Below are 16865 nucleotides of genomic sequence, written 5' to 3'. Positions count from 1 at the left end.
TTATGTAATTCAGCCCGTAAGACCCCAGTGAGCTAAGTGGTGTTATCCTCTCTACACAGGAAGCTGAGGTTAACTAATAGAGGATAAAAGTTATCAGAGCATGACACCCACTTGTTAAATCCATGGAATCCCTGGGAATTTTTCAGCTGGGCTCATACTTGACCTCTCTGTGGCATTCGATACTGTCAACCATTTCTTCCTTCTCAAAAATCTCTTTTCTCCCCTACTTTTGTGGGCCACTTCTCCCTCTGAGCATTCCTGAAATGCTGGTGTTTCTGGCATTGCATTCTAGCATAATTCCTCTACATATTCTATGAAATCAATCGCCCAGATCCTTCTCAAAGGCCCAGTTTTTCCTACCTCCGGATGCCTTCAACCAGGTGTCTCACAGACATCTCAAACTCAGCCTTTACCCAAAGCAGACGTGTCCTTTCCTCCTTATGCCTTTCATGGGGTTCTTCTGCCTGTGTTCCCTATCTTGGTCAAGGGAATTTCTACTACCACACCCTAACTGCCAAACCAGAAATCTTGAAATTATCTCTGACTTTTCTCTCTCTCTGACCCTACACATTTAAGTGCTAATGGAGGCCTATCCATTCTATACTTTGCTGTCCCTCAAAAGTCTCCCTTACCAGCCTGGGCAACATGGTAAAATCCCATCTCTACAAACTAATACAAAAATAAGCCAGGCATGGTGGTGTGCACCTGTGGTCCCAGCTACTGGGGAGGCTGAGGTGGGAGACTCCATTGAGCACGGGAGGTAGAGGCTGCAGTGAGCTGACATTATGCCACTGCACTCCAACCTGGGCAACAGTGAAACCCTGTCTCAAAAAAATAAAAATAAAAAAATAAAAAGACAAAAAAATTTCCCTCTATCTCCGCACTCACAGCTTGGTCTCAACATGCCCTGTGTGGATGGATTGAACAGTTTCCTAACCCTTCTCCCTATACCACTCTTTCCTCCTGGAGGTCAGAGAAAATATCTTGTATGATCTTAGCCCTTTGAAACATATAGAAACATGTTTTGTGGCCCCAGCTGTGATCTATCTTGGTAAATGTTTCACATGTATCTTAAAAAAATGTGCCTTCCATTTGGGGTAGAACATTCTATAAATATCAATTGCCTTAGAGATTGGCTCGTTTTTGCTCTGCATAACTTGTTGGAAGTCCATCCAGTTGCTGACTGTATCAGTAGTTTGTCTCTTTTTCTTGTTGAGCTGCAGTCCATGGTCTGGTTGTTCCAAAGTTTGCTTCACCATTTACTCATTGAAGAACCTCTAGTTGTTTCTAGTTTTTAGCTATTATGAATAGAGCTGCTATAAACCTTCACATACAGGTGTATGTTTGACCATGAGTCTTCATTTTCCTGGAATAAATGCCCAGGAGTACAATTGCTGGGTCATATAGTAATTGTATGTTTACTTTTTAAAGAAACTGCCAAACTGTTTTTGAGAATGGCTGTATCATTTTACATTCCCACCAGGAATGTGCGAGTGAGCCAGTTTTCTGCATTCTCACCAGCATTTGGTGTTGTCACTATTTTTTTTTTTATTGTAGTCATTCTAATATATGTGTAAAGGTATTTCATTGTGACTTAAGTTTGCATTTCCCAATTGGTTATGATGCTGAATATCTTCATGTGTTTATTTGCCATCTGCATATCTTCTTTGGTAAAATGTCTTCTCATATATTTTATCCATTTTTGAATTGGATTGTTTGGCTTTTCCTGTTGAGTTTTGAGAGTTATTTATGGATTCTAGATACGTGTTCTTTGTTGGCCATCTGGTTTCCAAATATTTTCTCTTACTCTATAGTTTCGGGTTTTTTTGTTTGTTTGTTTGTTTGTTTTTGTTTTGAGACAGAGTCTCACTCTGTCACCCAGGCTGGAGTGCAGTGGTGCAATCTCAGCTCACTGCAGCCTCTGCCTCCCAGGTTCAAGGAATTCTCCTGCCTCAGCCTCCCAAGTAGCTGGGAATACAGGCATGCGCCACCAGGCCCGGCTAATATTTTGTATTTTTAGTAGAGCTGGGGTTTCACCATGTTGTCTTGGCTGTTCTCAAACTCCTGACCTCAAACAATCTGCTCATCTCGGCCTCCCAAAGTTCTGGGATTACAGGTGTGAGCCACCACACCTGGCCCACTCTATAGTTTTTCATCCTCTTAAACAAGGTCTTTTGCAGAGCAAAAATTTTTAATTTTGATTAAATCTAATTCATCAGTTTTCCTTCTTTGGATTGTGCTTTTACTGTCAAGTCCAAGAACTCTTTGATAAATCCTGTTATAGATTCTGAAGTTTTTCTATTTTTTTTTCCCTAAAAGTTTTACAGTTAGGGGTTTTACATGTAAGTTCATGATCTATTTTCAGTTAATTTTTGTATGGAGTATGAGACTTAGGATAAGGTTATCAGACCAGGCGCAGTGGCTCATGCCTATAATCCCAGTGCTTTGGGGGGCCAAGGCGGGCAGATTGCTTGAGGTCAGGAGTCTGAGAGCAGCCTGGCCAACATGGAGAAGCCCTGTCTCTACTAAAACTACAAAAATGAGCGTATGAGTGGTGGTGTATACCTGTAATCCCAGCTACTTGGGAGGCTGAGGCAGGAGAATCCCTTGAGTCCGGGAGGGGGAGGTTGCAGTGAGCTGAGATTACGCCACTGCACTCCAACCTGGGAGACAGAGCAAGACCCTGTCTCAAAATAAAATAAAATAAAATAAAATAAAATAAAATAAAATAAAATAAAATAAAATAAAGATGGTTATTCCCCCATTCCCAACCTTTCGTTTGTTTGTTTGTTTGCTTGCTTCTGGAGATCCAGTTGCTCCAGTACCATTTGCTGAAATGACTGTCTGTCCTCAATTGAGTTATTTTTACACCTTTGTCAAAAATCAGTCGGGCATGTTTGTATGGGTCTGTTTCTAGGTTCTCTGTTCTGTTTGGCTGAGCTATGTGTGTATTCCCCCACCAATATCACACGTGTCTTTCTTTGTAACAGCTTCATTGAGATATAATTCACATACCATACAATTCACCCATATAAAGTATACGATTCAATGGTATGGTATTTAGTATATTCACAGAGTTGTGCAGCCATCACCACAATCAATTTTAGAACACTTTATCACCTGAAAAAGAAGCCCCATACCCTTTAGTTGTCACCTTCCTGTCCCCCCAGCCCTAAAAAACCACTAATCTACTTTCTGTCTCTATAGAATAGATTTGCCTATTCTGGATATTTTATATTAATGGAATCATATGACATGTGATGCTTGTGACTAGCTTTTTACTTAGCATGTTTTCCGGTTCATTCTTGTAGCATGTATCATCAGTACTTTATTATATTTTATGGCCAAATAATAGTCCACTTTATGGTTATAGCATATTCTACCCATTCGTCCATTGATAGACATTTGGGTTGCTTCTATATTTTGGCTGTTATGATTTATGCTGCTATGAACATTTGTGCAGAAGCTTTTGTGTAGACATATGTTTTTATGTCTTTTGGGTATATACCTAGGAGTAGAATTATCATTGGGTCAAATGATATTCTGTGTGTAACTTTTTGAGGAACTGCCAGCCTACTTTCCAAAGTGGCTGCACCATTTTATATCCCCACCAGCAGTGGAGGGTTTTGATTTCTCCCCATCCTTGCCAGTACTTGTTATCAATTTTTTATTATAGCCAACCTAGTAGATAGATGTGACATGGTATCCCATTGTGATTTTATTTATCTTAGTATTTTTTCTCTCTCTGCTTTATTTGGGGTTGTTTGTATTGCTATAGCTTTAAGATTATTGCTATTTTCTTCTGTAATGTCTAACATTGCTATTTATCCCATCCAGTGCATTTATACTTACAGTGTTGTATTTTTCATCTCTAGAAGTTCTGTTTAGGTCTTTTTTACATCTCCCATTTCTCTCCTTATCATGCTTCTATTTTTCTCCAAATTCCTGAGTGTATGGAACATACTTTAAATAGCAGTTTCAATATTTTTGCTACTATTTCCATCATCTCTGTCATTTCTGGATCTACTTCTACTGATTGATACTTTTTTCTTTTTTCTTTTTGTTTGTTTGTTTTTATCACCTGACACTGAGTATGCACCACTGATTGATTTTTCTACTGTTTGCAGATCATATCTTCCTCCTCTTACGCATGCCGGGTAATTTTTTGTGGTATGCTAAACATTGCGAATTTTACATTGTTCAATGTCGCATTTTACTGAATTCCTTTAAAGAATATTAGATTTTATTCTGGTGTGCAGTTAAATTACTTAGGATTGGTTTTACTTTTTTTTAAAGAGACAGGGTCTCACTCTCTTACCCAGGCTAGAGTGCAGTGGCACAATTATGGCTCACTGCAGCCTCAACCCCATGGACTCAAGAGATCCTCCTGCCTCAGCCTCCCAAGTAGCTGGGACTACAAGCATGTGCCTATGCCCCGCTAATTTTCATTTTTTGCAGAAACAGGGTCTTGCTATGTTTCCCACGCTGATCTTGAACTCCTGGCCTCAAGCAATCATCTACTTCACCTTCCCAAAGTGCTGGGATTACAGGCATGAGACCCTATGCCTGACCAGTTTTACTTTTTTGATGCTTGCTTTTAAACTTTCTTTTCTTTTTTTCTTTTTTATTTATTTATTTTTTTGAGATAGAGTCTCGCTCTTATCGCTCAGGCTGGAGTGCAGTGGTGCGATCTTGGCTCATTTTGCAAGCTCTGCCTCCTGGATTCAGACCATTGTCCTGCCTCAGCCTCTCGAGTAGCTGGGACTACAGGTGCCCGCCTGCCTTAATGAAGTTGCAGAGCAGTCTTTAGGGCTAATTTAGCCCTTTATGCCTTAGCTACCATTCTTAAGACTCTACCTGACATCTTGTCTATTGTCTCTCTGCTCTGGCCGATGGGAACATGAACTCTTTCCATCCTTGTTTGTGAGCTCCTGCAATTTCCAACCTACTGCTTTCCAGATGTTCTTTCCCCAGCCTCGTGTAGGTTTACTCTATACACACACAGATCATTATTCAGCCAAAGATCTGTCAAAACCTCTCTAGAGCTCTCGCTGTGTTTAAAGCCCTAGTCTTTGGTATTCTGCCTCACAAATTCCAATCTCAACTTCTTGTAACTTTTACCCTTTCTCCTCCACCCACTGAGACCCCTGGGCTGTGTTTGGGTTCCCTGTCTTTGTGTTATATCCTGGAAACCCCTTCAGGTAGTAAGCTGGGATACTTAGGGGGCTCACTTCATTTGGTTTTCCTTCTCTCTGGGTTAACAGTGCTGCATTATCTGTCGTTCAGTGTCTGAAAACAGCTGTTTTCCAATTCATGTTTTTTGTTGTTGTTGTTGTTTTGGAGATGGAGTCTTACTCTGTTGTCCAGGCTGGAGTGCAGTGGCACAATCTCAGCTCACTGCAACCTTCACCTCCCAGGATCAAGCGATTATCCTGCCTCAGCCTCCTGAGTAGCTGGGATTACAGGCACCAGCCACCACACCCAGCTAATTTTTGGTGTGTTTTTAGTAGAGATGGGGTGTCACCATGTTGGCCAGGCTGGTCTCAAACTCCTGACCTCAAGTGATCTGCCTGCCTCAGCCTCCCAAATTGTTGGAATTACAGGCATGAACCGCTGCAGCCAGCCTCCAATTCATATTTTAACTGATGCTGCCAGACCAATATTTCTAAAATATAAATATAATTCCTGTTTTTGGAGACAAGGTCTTGCTATGGTGCCCAGGCTGGTTTTGAACTCCTGGTTCAAGAGATTCTCTTGCCTCAGCCTCCCAAAGTGCTGGGATTACAGGCATGAGCTACCATACCTGGCTAAAACCTCTTAAGGAAAAGCTGTCACCCTTGGGATAATGTCTGTTGCCCCCTGGGGGAAAAATATCTTTTTTATTTCCCTATTTCTTTTTTCTGTACTGCATATGATCTGCAGGAAGGGATTCTTAGCTTATAAAACCTGTAAGAGTTAAGGCTTTTTGGTGGCAAGCAATAGAAACCAACACATTGGACTCTAGTGGAAAACGGGATGTGTTGGAAGGATATGGAGTAACCTACAGATTCAAAGGAAAAACTGATGCAGAGGTTTTAGAAAGTTAAGAACCCAAGGAGCTCAAGCTTTCTAAGAAATAGGAACTCTATCAGCACCTACGATTTGGGTCTCTCTGACTGAAATAACATGAGAAGCAGAGAGAATTACTTGTCCAGTTGGCCTGAAATTGGGTCATATGCCGCCCTCTGACTTTTCATTCCCTGACAGTCCTACATAGATAGCCAACAGTGGAAGAGGGATGGTTTTCCCAAGGGTATTTGAGACTCCATTACTAGGAAAAAGAATGATGGATGTTGCAAAGCAAAAATCACAGATGTTGCCTACCAGGCTTTCAGGATCTGGTCCTAAGCCTCTTCTCATATCACCCTCCATGCCTTGGAGCCTGTGCTGCAGCGACACGCATGGTCCCTTTCAGTGTCTCCAATATGCCTCAGGACATTTGCACTCACTATAGTATTTCCTCTTTCAAAAAATCACCTCTCACCTCCCCTACACACCACCAAAATAAAACCACCACAACAAACTTGGGTAGTTTCTACCTCTGCTCAGATGGCCCTTCCAGGGAGCCTTCCTTTGCCCTCCTAGCCTGGGTTAGGTGCCCCTCCTATTTACTTCCATAGACCTGTGTTTCCTTCCTAACACTTAACTATTAATATATCAAACTGTGGTGATTTACTCTCATGGCTCCTCCATAGACTGATACCTTCTTGGAAATAGGGACAGTCTCTCTCATTTTGATATTTTGCCCAACACATTAATGAGGTTTTTTTTGTTTTGTTTTGTTTTTTTCACCCAGGCTGGAATGCAATGGCGTGATCTTGGCTCACTGCAAACTCCACCTCCCTAGTTCAAGTGATTCTCCTGCCTCAACCTCCTGAGTAGCTGGGATTACAGGCACCTGCCACCATGCCTGGCCAATTTTTGTATTTTTAGTAGAGACGGGGTTTCACCATGTTGGCCAGGCTGGTCTCAAACTCCTGACCTCAGGCAATCTGCCTGCCTCAGCTGGGATTACAGGTGTTAGCCACTACATCTGACCAATTCATGAGTATTTAAATTTACATTGAATATAAAATATTTTCCTTTGTAGGGAACTCTGCTGGATATGGATGGGCCCCAGAGAACTCTCAACCAGAACTTAGAGCTCAGATTTCAATACAGTGAGGATAGTTGCTGGCAGTGGTTTGTTATTTACACCAAACAGGTGAGTTCTCAGGGCAGACCTTGAACACCCTCTGTGCTGAAATGCTGTCTTGCTTGCTGGGGTGGACGAAGCACATGACCCTAACCCAACTAGAGCAGGACACTAGAGTGTTCTATGTACTCTCGTTTGGACTGTAATACCTTTTATTTTGTTTTAGGTTTTGTTTTATTTTACTAGTCATCATGGCCTTTGTGTTAGTTAGAAATGAATTTAGTTACCAAGTAATAGAAGATTCAACCAACAGTGGCTTAGAGCAGGAGTCCATAGACTTTTTCTTAAAGGACCAGATAGTAAATATTTTAGGATTTGAGATCCATACAGTCTCTGTTTCAACTGCTCAACTCTGTTAAAAGCAGCCATAGACAGTAGATAAACAAGTGGGTCTGGTTATGTTCCAATAAAACTTTATTTATAGAAACAGATAGTGATCTGGCCTTGTTTGCCAACTCCTGACTTAGGCAATATAGATTTTTATGATCTCAGTTAATAAGAATACTGAAAGTAGATGATATTATTCTTTTGACCTTTTCCAAGCAGATAAAAAGCCACTGGTTGAGTAGCCCTTATCCCAAATGCTTAGGACCAGAATTGTTTCCAACTGCAGATTTTTTTTTTATCTTGAAATATTTGCATATACATTCATGTAGTACATAACTTTTTGGTCAATGACTGTGTATATATGGCAGTGGTCCCATAAGATTATAATATAGTATTTTTACTGTACCTTTTTTATGTTTTTTTTTAATGTTTCACCTTTTTCCTGCAGTACCTTTTCAATGTTTAAGTGATACACATACTTATCACTGTGTTACAATTGCCTCAGTATTTATTCAGTACAGTAGCACGCTGCACAGGTTTATAGCCTAGGGAGGCTCTATCATCTAGCTTAGGTATATAGCAGGCTCTACGATCTAGGTTTATGTAACTACACTCTATGTTGTTTGCACAATGACAAACTTGCCTAATGATGCATTTCTCAGAACTTACCCCCATCATCATTAAGTTATGTATAACTGTATATAATGAGATATCTTGAGGATGGGACCCAAGTCTAAACATGATTCAATTATATTTCATATACACCTTAAACACACAGCCTGAAGGTAATTTTATATGATATTTTAAATAAATTTGTGCATGGAACAAAGTTTGTGGACATTGAACCATCAGAAAGCAAAGGTGTCACTACCTCAGCCACCCATGTGGACCATCTGTGGTTGTTGTTGGGCATCACCATCATTCCCGACTCTGAATTTATATGCTGCTGATAAGCAATCCATTTCTTATACTTATTTGCATGTGAATAATCGACAGTAGAAAATATGACATACCATTAACACAGTGAAAAATTATGTGCTCAGGGTAGCTAATCAGCACAACAGCATCACGGGAATACCTGTATCAGCTGTGAAACCTGTGAAACAACAGTAACAGAATCTGTGCTGTACACCTGGATTTTGACTGTTACTAGTCACAGGAGGTCAGGTGTGGAATTTCCCACTTGTGGCATCATGTAAGTGGCTCAAAAAGTTTCACATTTTGGACTTTTGGATTAGGGATGCTCAACCCATATCTCTCTTATCTGGAAAGCAAAAGTTTTACCCCAGAAACCTCCAGTAGACTTCCTATTGTGTTTCAATGGCCAGAACTGGATCCTATGACCACTCTTAGCTGCAAGGGAGTCTGGGAACCAAGCATCTAGCAAAGAGAAACAGGCTTTATGATTGGCTTAGAGTAAGCATGAACCATTGCTGGGGGCTGAGCACGTTATTGTCCCAAACAAAATCAGGATCTCTTAGGAAAGAAGGGGCAATGGCTGTTGGGTAGCCAACTATCCACGTCTACCATAGGTTTTTAACTAAAATTGGAGTAGAAATGCTAAAAGAGAGAACATCTAAACACCAAATCCAACTGAAAAGTCCTTTTTACTAAATTAAGTCATTTCAAATAGGAACCAAAATTGTAGATGTTCTGAAATGGAATCAAAATAGTGAAGTACTCTTTGCATCAATGTCATATTCAACCTGAGCCTCTGGTGATCAGGCTAAGTTCCATGGAACATTCTGGTTCAGAAACCAAGGCCCCTTTCGACTCTTTACTTCTAGTATAGTTGAGTCATTATATCAAAGTCCTCTGAAAACATGAAGTACTAAACCGAAATTCTAGGTTAAAGAAGTGGGTCCTTAGGTTCACCTTAAATATGAAACATCTTTAGGGAAATGGTAGACTGGTTTGCTGAGGCAAGATTGTCAGTCACTTGGAGAGACACAGAGAGATTTGGGTAGTAAAACTACCTCCCAACCTCAGAATGCTAAGTGTGGTTAAATTTTACTATGATTTTTAAATCTAGTCAGTAGCAAATGAGTTTAAACCACCATAAAGAGGTGCAATAAACATTCTTTCAAAGGATTCCTAGTAAGGTCTTATTTCCCCTGGAGTGTGAGTTTTATTGATGTACACCCAAGGGCTACTTTTTAAGAAGTTATAATTTTTATGGATATATAATAGTTGTACATACTCAAGGGCTAGTTTTGCAAAATTGGAAACGTGACTTGTGTGCTTTGCAAATACAAATGAGGGCTTGGGCCCAAATCTTTTTGAGACCTTTTAAATGAAATCTGAATCCTTGGCCAGAAGCGGTGGTTCATCCTGTAATCCCAGCACTTTGGGAGGCCAAGGCGGGCAGATTGCTTGAGGTCAGGAGCTCGAGACCAGCCTGGTCAATATGGTGAAACACCATCTCTACTAAAAGAACAAAAATTATCCGGGCATGGTGGCAGGCACCTGTAATCCCAGCTACTCGGGAGGTTAAGGCAGGAGAATCCCATGAACCTGGGAGGCGAAGGTTGCAGTGAGCCAAGATTACACCACTGTGCTCCAGCCTGTCCAGCCTGGGTGACAGAGCAAGACTGAGTCTCAAAAAACAAAAACAAAAAAAAAAACCAAAAAAAAAAAAACAACACAAAAACTACAACAACTCAATCCTATTACTTTGTCTTTTTAAAATTTTTTATTCATTTTCAATCTTTTCATATTTAACAAACCTGACGGTTTATAGCAGAGTCCTGGCCTATGTACTTGTGTACATTGTATAGGAATATGGAATTGGTCTGACACTATTAAACATCCTACCTAGGTGCATTTGCTCAGGGTTTTGTTGTTTATTTTATTATCTGGTTTTGCATAGGTTACATATATGAACATATAAACAGGGCTAGTTATTAGCAAAACTAGGAAGTCAAAATGTTTGCACAAATGCCACATCTGTTAATTCTTTTAAAAATTGATGTCAGTCCTTTCTTCTTCCCTCTTTTCCCCTTTTAAATAAAATTAATTCCTATCATGCTCTACACCCTTGCAAGACACTGAGAGCTGTATGTAGCCCATTTTCCCTCTAATTCTGCTTTCCGTGTTGTCCCCTCCAATAACTTTCTACTTGGCTACCACCCCAGACTGTGCTTTCTCTTACTGTCTCCTCCCTTCTCCTTTCCATCCTCCCCTCCAACACAGTGACCATCCCTGAACACAACACTGTGCTAAGGTCTTATAGCCTCAACATTCATTGACAGTTTTCCCAAACCTTAGTAGGGCCAACGGAGAAAACAGCAAGCCAAGAATCAAGAGCAGGACAAGAGAGAAAAAGGATTAGTGGGAAAGGAGCAAATGGGAAAATCATAGGGAACCTTCAATTTTGCTCATAGTAGTGCAAAGCCTGGAATAAGGAAGCCCAGCTTTTGTGTAGCAAGATGTACAACTGTGAGTGTCTTGGCACCAATGATGATTAAGCCATGAAGGATAGTGGAGGTGACCATCAGTCTAGAACATGAGTGATTAAAGATACTAGAAAAATAAGAAAGTAGGCCGGACACAGTGGCTCACCCCTGTAATCCCAGCACTTTGGGAGGCCGAGGCGGGTGGATCACTTGAGGTCAGGAGTTCGAGACCAGCCTGGCCAACATGGTGAAACCCTGTCTCTACTAAAAATACAAAAAAATTAGCTGGGCATGGTGGCAGGCTGAGGTGGGAGAATCGCTTGAACCCAGGAGTCGGGGGCTGTAGTGAGCCGAGATCGCAGCCACAGCACTCCAGCCTGGGTGACAGAGCAAGACTCTGTCTCAGAAAAAAAAAAAAAAAAAGAAAGAAAAAGAAAAAGAAGAAAGTGAAGTGAAGAAAAACAGCTAACCTTTTTTTTCAGTTTAGTAAAAGCAATAAGTTGCTAATATGTTCTTTCAAACAAACCAGTTACTATTTATGCTCAGTAGAGGTCTCTCAATAATTATGTATACAATGTCTAGAATTAAATATAGGATTGACCATCATCAGTTGATCTCATTATAATAACAATAATTCATTTTTATTGTTTGTTGCTCAAAAAACATGACCTGCTTACAAAATAATAGAAAACATGGGATGCAAGGGGGTGAGTTTTAAGAGGAAAAATATTAATAGTGAGATCCTGGACATTTTTCATTTCTTTAAAAAATTTGCTGTAAATATATGCACATAATTGAGAAAATTTATAGTTACTTCCTAACTGGATCTTAAGAAAACTTCTGGAAGTTGACGAAGAAATCTAAATTCTTGAATGTGTGTTATTGGAGGGCAGAGCTCAAAATCTGCCTTGTGGTGTGAGGAGGGAAGGAAGAGAGTGAAGATTTCTTCAGTTACAAGAGTTCTTTATTCCTGCATTTCTTAGGCTTTTTTGCTGAGTAGCTGCTTGAAAAAGATGATCTCAGAAAAGATGGTAAAGCTAGCTGCTAAGAATCCAGAAATGGTGAGTGCTCTCATCTGTGTATATTTTTCACTTTACGTTCCCATCATCAGCCAACAGTTGGAGACCAGTCTACACTTAGGAGCTCTCTGGGCCAGCAGGTCTGGTCCTAAAGGGAGGACTCCAAACCACAGAAGTGAGCTCTTCCCACTGGTAGCTCAGTGCTCAGGATGGCAGGGCAGAAGGAAGCCTGTCTTTAGAATTAAAGTCATTTTTCCAATGAGAAGTCATCTTTGGGTTACTGAGAATTCTCACTCTCGACTTTGTATTGTTTTATTTCAGCCTTCTCTGACATGGAGGCTTTCAGATTTATTATAGAAGCTACATCTTCAAGTCAGGGTCTTGAGGGGGTCTTTAACACAATGGGGATGATCTTTTTATAAGTTTGTCTCTAGAAAGAATCCATAGCTTCTTGATAATTCCATTGTGCCAAATGAAAATGCCTTTAACAGTTGGGAGGAGTAAAATAAACTCTCAAGGCTACTTTTTTTTTCCTCAATATAAAATTAAACTTTATTGTTCTAGTGTACATTTATTTATTAAAGGCCTAGTAACTCATCAAAAAGGTTGGTGAGAAGGCTGTGAAAAAATTAGATTTTAAACTGTTTTAATTGCCTAGTCATCATCATGATACAAATATGTCCCAAACAAGACAGTACAATTTTTTTTAAAAATAATTAGAAATACCAATGCCTGGGGCCAGGCATGGTGGCTCATGCCTGTAATCCCAGCATTTCAGGAGGCCGAAGTGGGGGGATCACTTGAGGTCAGGAGTTCGAGACCAGCCTGGCCAACATGGTGAACCCCTGTCTCCACTAAATATACAAAATTAGTTGGGCTTGGTGGTGTGCACCTGTAGTCCCAGCTACTGGGGAGGCTGAGGCAGGAGAATTGCTTGATCCCAGAAGGCAGAGGTTGCAGTGAGCCAAGGTGACACCATTACATTCCAGCCTGGGCGACAGAGTGAGACTCCATCTTAAAGAAATAAAAAAGAAAGAAAGAAAGAAATACCAATGCCTGGTTGACATTCATAAACTTAATTCTTTTGTAGAATATTACATTAATTTTTAAAAATATAATAGAAAATATTGGGAAATTTTTCTTTTTTTCTTTTTCTTTCTTTCTTTCTTTTTTTTTTGAGACAGAGTCTCTGTCGCCCAGGCTGGAGTGAGTGCAGTGGCACAATCTCCGGTCACTGCAAGCTCTGCCTCCTGGGGTCACGCCATTCTCCTGCCTCAGCCTCCTGAGTAGCTGGGACTACAGGAGCCCTCCACCACTCCTGGCTAAATTTTTGTATTTTTTTTTTTAGTAGAGACGGGGCTTCACCTTGTTAGCCAGGATGGTCTCGATCTCCTGACCTCGTGATTCACCCATCTCAGCCTCCCAAAGTGCTGGGACTACAGGCATGAGTCACCGCGTCCGGCTGGGAAACTTTTCTAATGTTTTCATTTAAATTTAGTCTAAGAGGGTGGATAACATCTTTAGTTAACATTGATCTTTACTTTCCAGCTTTTTTCTAAGAAAATAGTTGTGTTTTGTAATTATTTCTCTTTCTTCTAGAACTGAACGTACCTTTTCCAAGGAAAATAAATTCACTGCCTCTTGTTGATCGAACAATTCAAAATGTACTAGAGAGTAGTAAATGAAAGCAATAAAAGAATCAAGGAAACTCTTTTTAAAACAGTAGTATAATAAAATCCAACCTCTCAGGCAGGATGGACCCTCTTAGGCTGAGATTATTGTAGGTATAAAAAAGAAGAAAGAAAAAAGTAATTAACTGAAGTAGCCTCATTAAAAGGGAGAAGTGCTCTCAAATGTGGATGAATAAAATGTAAGCTACTTGATTCAGGAAATACTTGTACAATGAGTAGCTAGAGTTAACTCAGTAAAATGGAGAAAGTAGTAATCCATTTAAAGTTTTCAAGAAAAACAACCACACTATATTCCTTAAGTTTGCACATGAGTTGAAATCCCTAATTTATCTCTGAGGTTAGCAAAATCAGCACATTAGTCAGCACCCTTGTATTGCTTTATCTAAATATTTAACACGTTTTATTTCTGGAAACTCTTTATTTTTTTTTACTTATTTTGGCTCTTGGAATGAAAAGTTCAGACCTTTCATTTTGAAAATTGGGTTTCCAAGAGGATTTTGTAAGGATAGTTTGCATTTTAATCTTGAATTTTATTTACGAAGCTCTGGGTAGAATGGAACCTGGAAGGTAGAGAGAACAGATAGTTCGGTGTTTGAACTCTTCCTGAGTTCTGGGTGCCCTCACAAGTACAGTCGATTGAAGTCATTCTGTGGCTCAAGGAAACCATATAAATGTACCATGGTGACATTCCCTTGTTTTCCAGGGAAACACACCAAGTCAAAACTGACACATAGCACTTGTAGAAGGCTTGTATGGACTAGGACACAGAGTCTGTATTTTTCAGGGCAGGTTCTGAGTTTAAGATTTTGATCATCTTAAAGAATCTGAAGCAGGGAAGAGAACTGTAATCAAATGAGCCCCATAAATAAGGCAGATGGTCCCCAGAAGCAGATTAAATAGTGCTAGTTTTATCCTAGTAAGAAGAAATGAGGGAAAAAAGAAATGTATTGTTAACTTAGCTTAGTTAACTTTAGGTAATGTTTCAAAGATAAAACTTGTGCTCTGTTTATGAAGACATCATTAAAATTTTGGTCAAGCAAATGCACTGAAGAATAATATAAACATACAGCCACAACAAAAATATATTAAGTTCTTAAATTATATATGTGTGTGTATTTTTAAAGACAGGGCCTCGCTCTGTCACCCGGGCTGGAGTGCAGTGGTGCAATCATGGCTCACTGCAGCCTCAACTTCCCAGACTGAGGTGATTCTCTTACTTCGGCCTCCCAAGTAGCTGGGACCACTGGCATATGCCACCACACCCAGCTAATTTTTTATTTTTATTTATTTATTTTTTTGTAGAGATAAGGTCTCTCTATGTTTCCCAGGCTGGTCTTGAGCTCCTGAGCTCATCCCACCTCGGCTTCCCAAAGTGCTGAGATTACAGACAAGAGCCACTGTACCTGGCCCTTAAAGGCAATATTAACCATAAACCAGAGGAAAAAAAAAAGTGTAACATTCTTCTTAAAGCTATGCTCCTGTACAAAAGCTTGAATCAATTTCCTTAATATTTGCTGCTCTTAATTAGAGCAGAATTATAAAGGAGTGCTTTATTTATTTATTTATTTATTTATTTATTTATTTATTTTTTTGAGACGGAGTCTCGCTCTGTCGCCCGGGCTGGAGTGCAGTGGCCGGATCTCAGCTCACTGCAAGCTCCGCCTCCCGGGTTTACGCCATTCTCCTGCCTCAGCCTCCCAAGTAACTGGGACTACAGGCGCCCGCCATCTCGCCCGGCTAGTTTTTTGTATTTTTTTTTTTAGTAGAGACGGGGTTTCACCGTGTTCGCCAGGATGGTCTCGATCTTCTGACCTCGTGATCCACCCGTCTCGGCCTCCCAAAGTGCTGGGATTACAGGCTTGAGCCACCGCGCCCGGCCTAGTGCTTTATTTAAAAATAAAGTATATTAGAGTTAGGTTTTGCTGCATATAATAGAAAATAAAAAAACAAAACAAGTGTCTTAGACACAATAAAAGTTTGTTTCTCTCTCATCTAAAAGAAGTTCAGAGGTAGGCAGTCTAGGGCTGGATGGTGGCTCCATAATATCAACACAAACCTTTCTGTTGTGCCATCTTCTGTGTGTGGCCTTCACCTCATGCTCAAAATGGCTGCCAGAACACTCATCATTACATCCACATTCTAGGCAGCAAGTATGAGGAAAATATGAAGCAGGGCTTACTTCTTCTCTTCAAGGAGGAGTTCCAGAAGTCTCACACAGAATGTCCCCTACAACCATTGGCCAGAAGATAGTCACATCACAGGCCCACACCTAGCTGCAAGGGAGTCTGGTAAATGTAGTCTTTTAGCAGGGTGTGTTGTCTGTTCAAATAAAACTGGGTGTAATTACTAAGGAAGAAGGGCAGAATGGATAATGGAGTAAACTACCAACAATCTCTGCCGTTTAGAGAATTCCAAAAGACACCAAGAAATGAAAGTCGATGTATTTTATGCAATAGATGTGTTCCTAAGGAATTTCTGAAAGTGCATTATTATTATTTTACATATTGAACCATAATCTGGATATATGAGATGCACATCAGGAGTATGCTGGTGAACAATTTTCTGACTTAAAAAGACTTTTTTTTTTTTTTTTTCCTGACAGGCTCTGTCTCCAGGCTCGAGTGCAGGGGTGCAATCTCAGCTCACTGCAACCTCCGCCTCCCAAGTTAAAGCCATCCTCCCCACCTCAGTCTCCTAAGTAGCTGGTACTATAGTCACACACCACCATGCCTGGCTAATTTTGTATTTTTGGTAGAGACAGGGGTCTCACTATGTTGCCCAAGCTAGTGTCAAACTTCTGAGCTTGAGCTCAGCCTGTCTTAGCCTCCTGAAGTGCTGGGATTACAGGTATGAGCTACCATGCCTGGCAAGAAACAATTTATATTTCTAATAATATATACCTAGTTTGTATATTTTTCCCTTTGATTTTCTTAAAAGTAGATCTGATCTCAAAAATGAGTAGTTTCCCTCAAAAATGGCAAAGAACAAGACGGCTTTCTGATTTCTGATTACCTTTCACCTCTCACTCCATCCTCAACTACCATCACCAGATGTATTTTCCCTCCATTCTTCTTTCCTTTTAGGCAAGGTGAAACTATTTAAAAGGCAACTGGCAATTTAAAAAATGTTTCTATTATATGGTGAGGAGGGGAAACACCAAGGGCAGTGGCCTCTGATATCTGAGGAATGTTAGCCTTTT

General features: G+C 40.3%; 1 protein-coding gene across 1 annotated transcript in view; it reads left to right on the top strand.

The window, feature by feature from the left end:
* The window catches only part of SNX31 (sorting nexin 31), a 71305-nt gene that overhangs the window by 47856 nt on the left and 6584 nt on the right, over positions 1–16865 (top strand). Inside the window, exons 11-12 of the mRNA XM_025394639.1 lie at positions 7130–7243; positions 11940–12017. Of these exons, the coding sequence (XP_025250424.1) occupies positions 7130–7243; positions 11940–12017 (192 nt within the window). The remainder of the gene's footprint in view (positions 1–7129; positions 7244–11939; positions 12018–16865) is intronic.

Source organism: Theropithecus gelada, chromosome 8 (assembly GCF_003255815.1).
Source record: "Theropithecus gelada isolate Dixy chromosome 8, Tgel_1.0, whole genome shotgun sequence".
NCBI lineage: Eukaryota > Metazoa > Chordata > Mammalia > Primates > Cercopithecidae > Theropithecus > Theropithecus gelada.
Note: the sequence above shows the minus strand (reverse complement) of the source record. Positions and strands in the feature narration are given on the sequence as shown.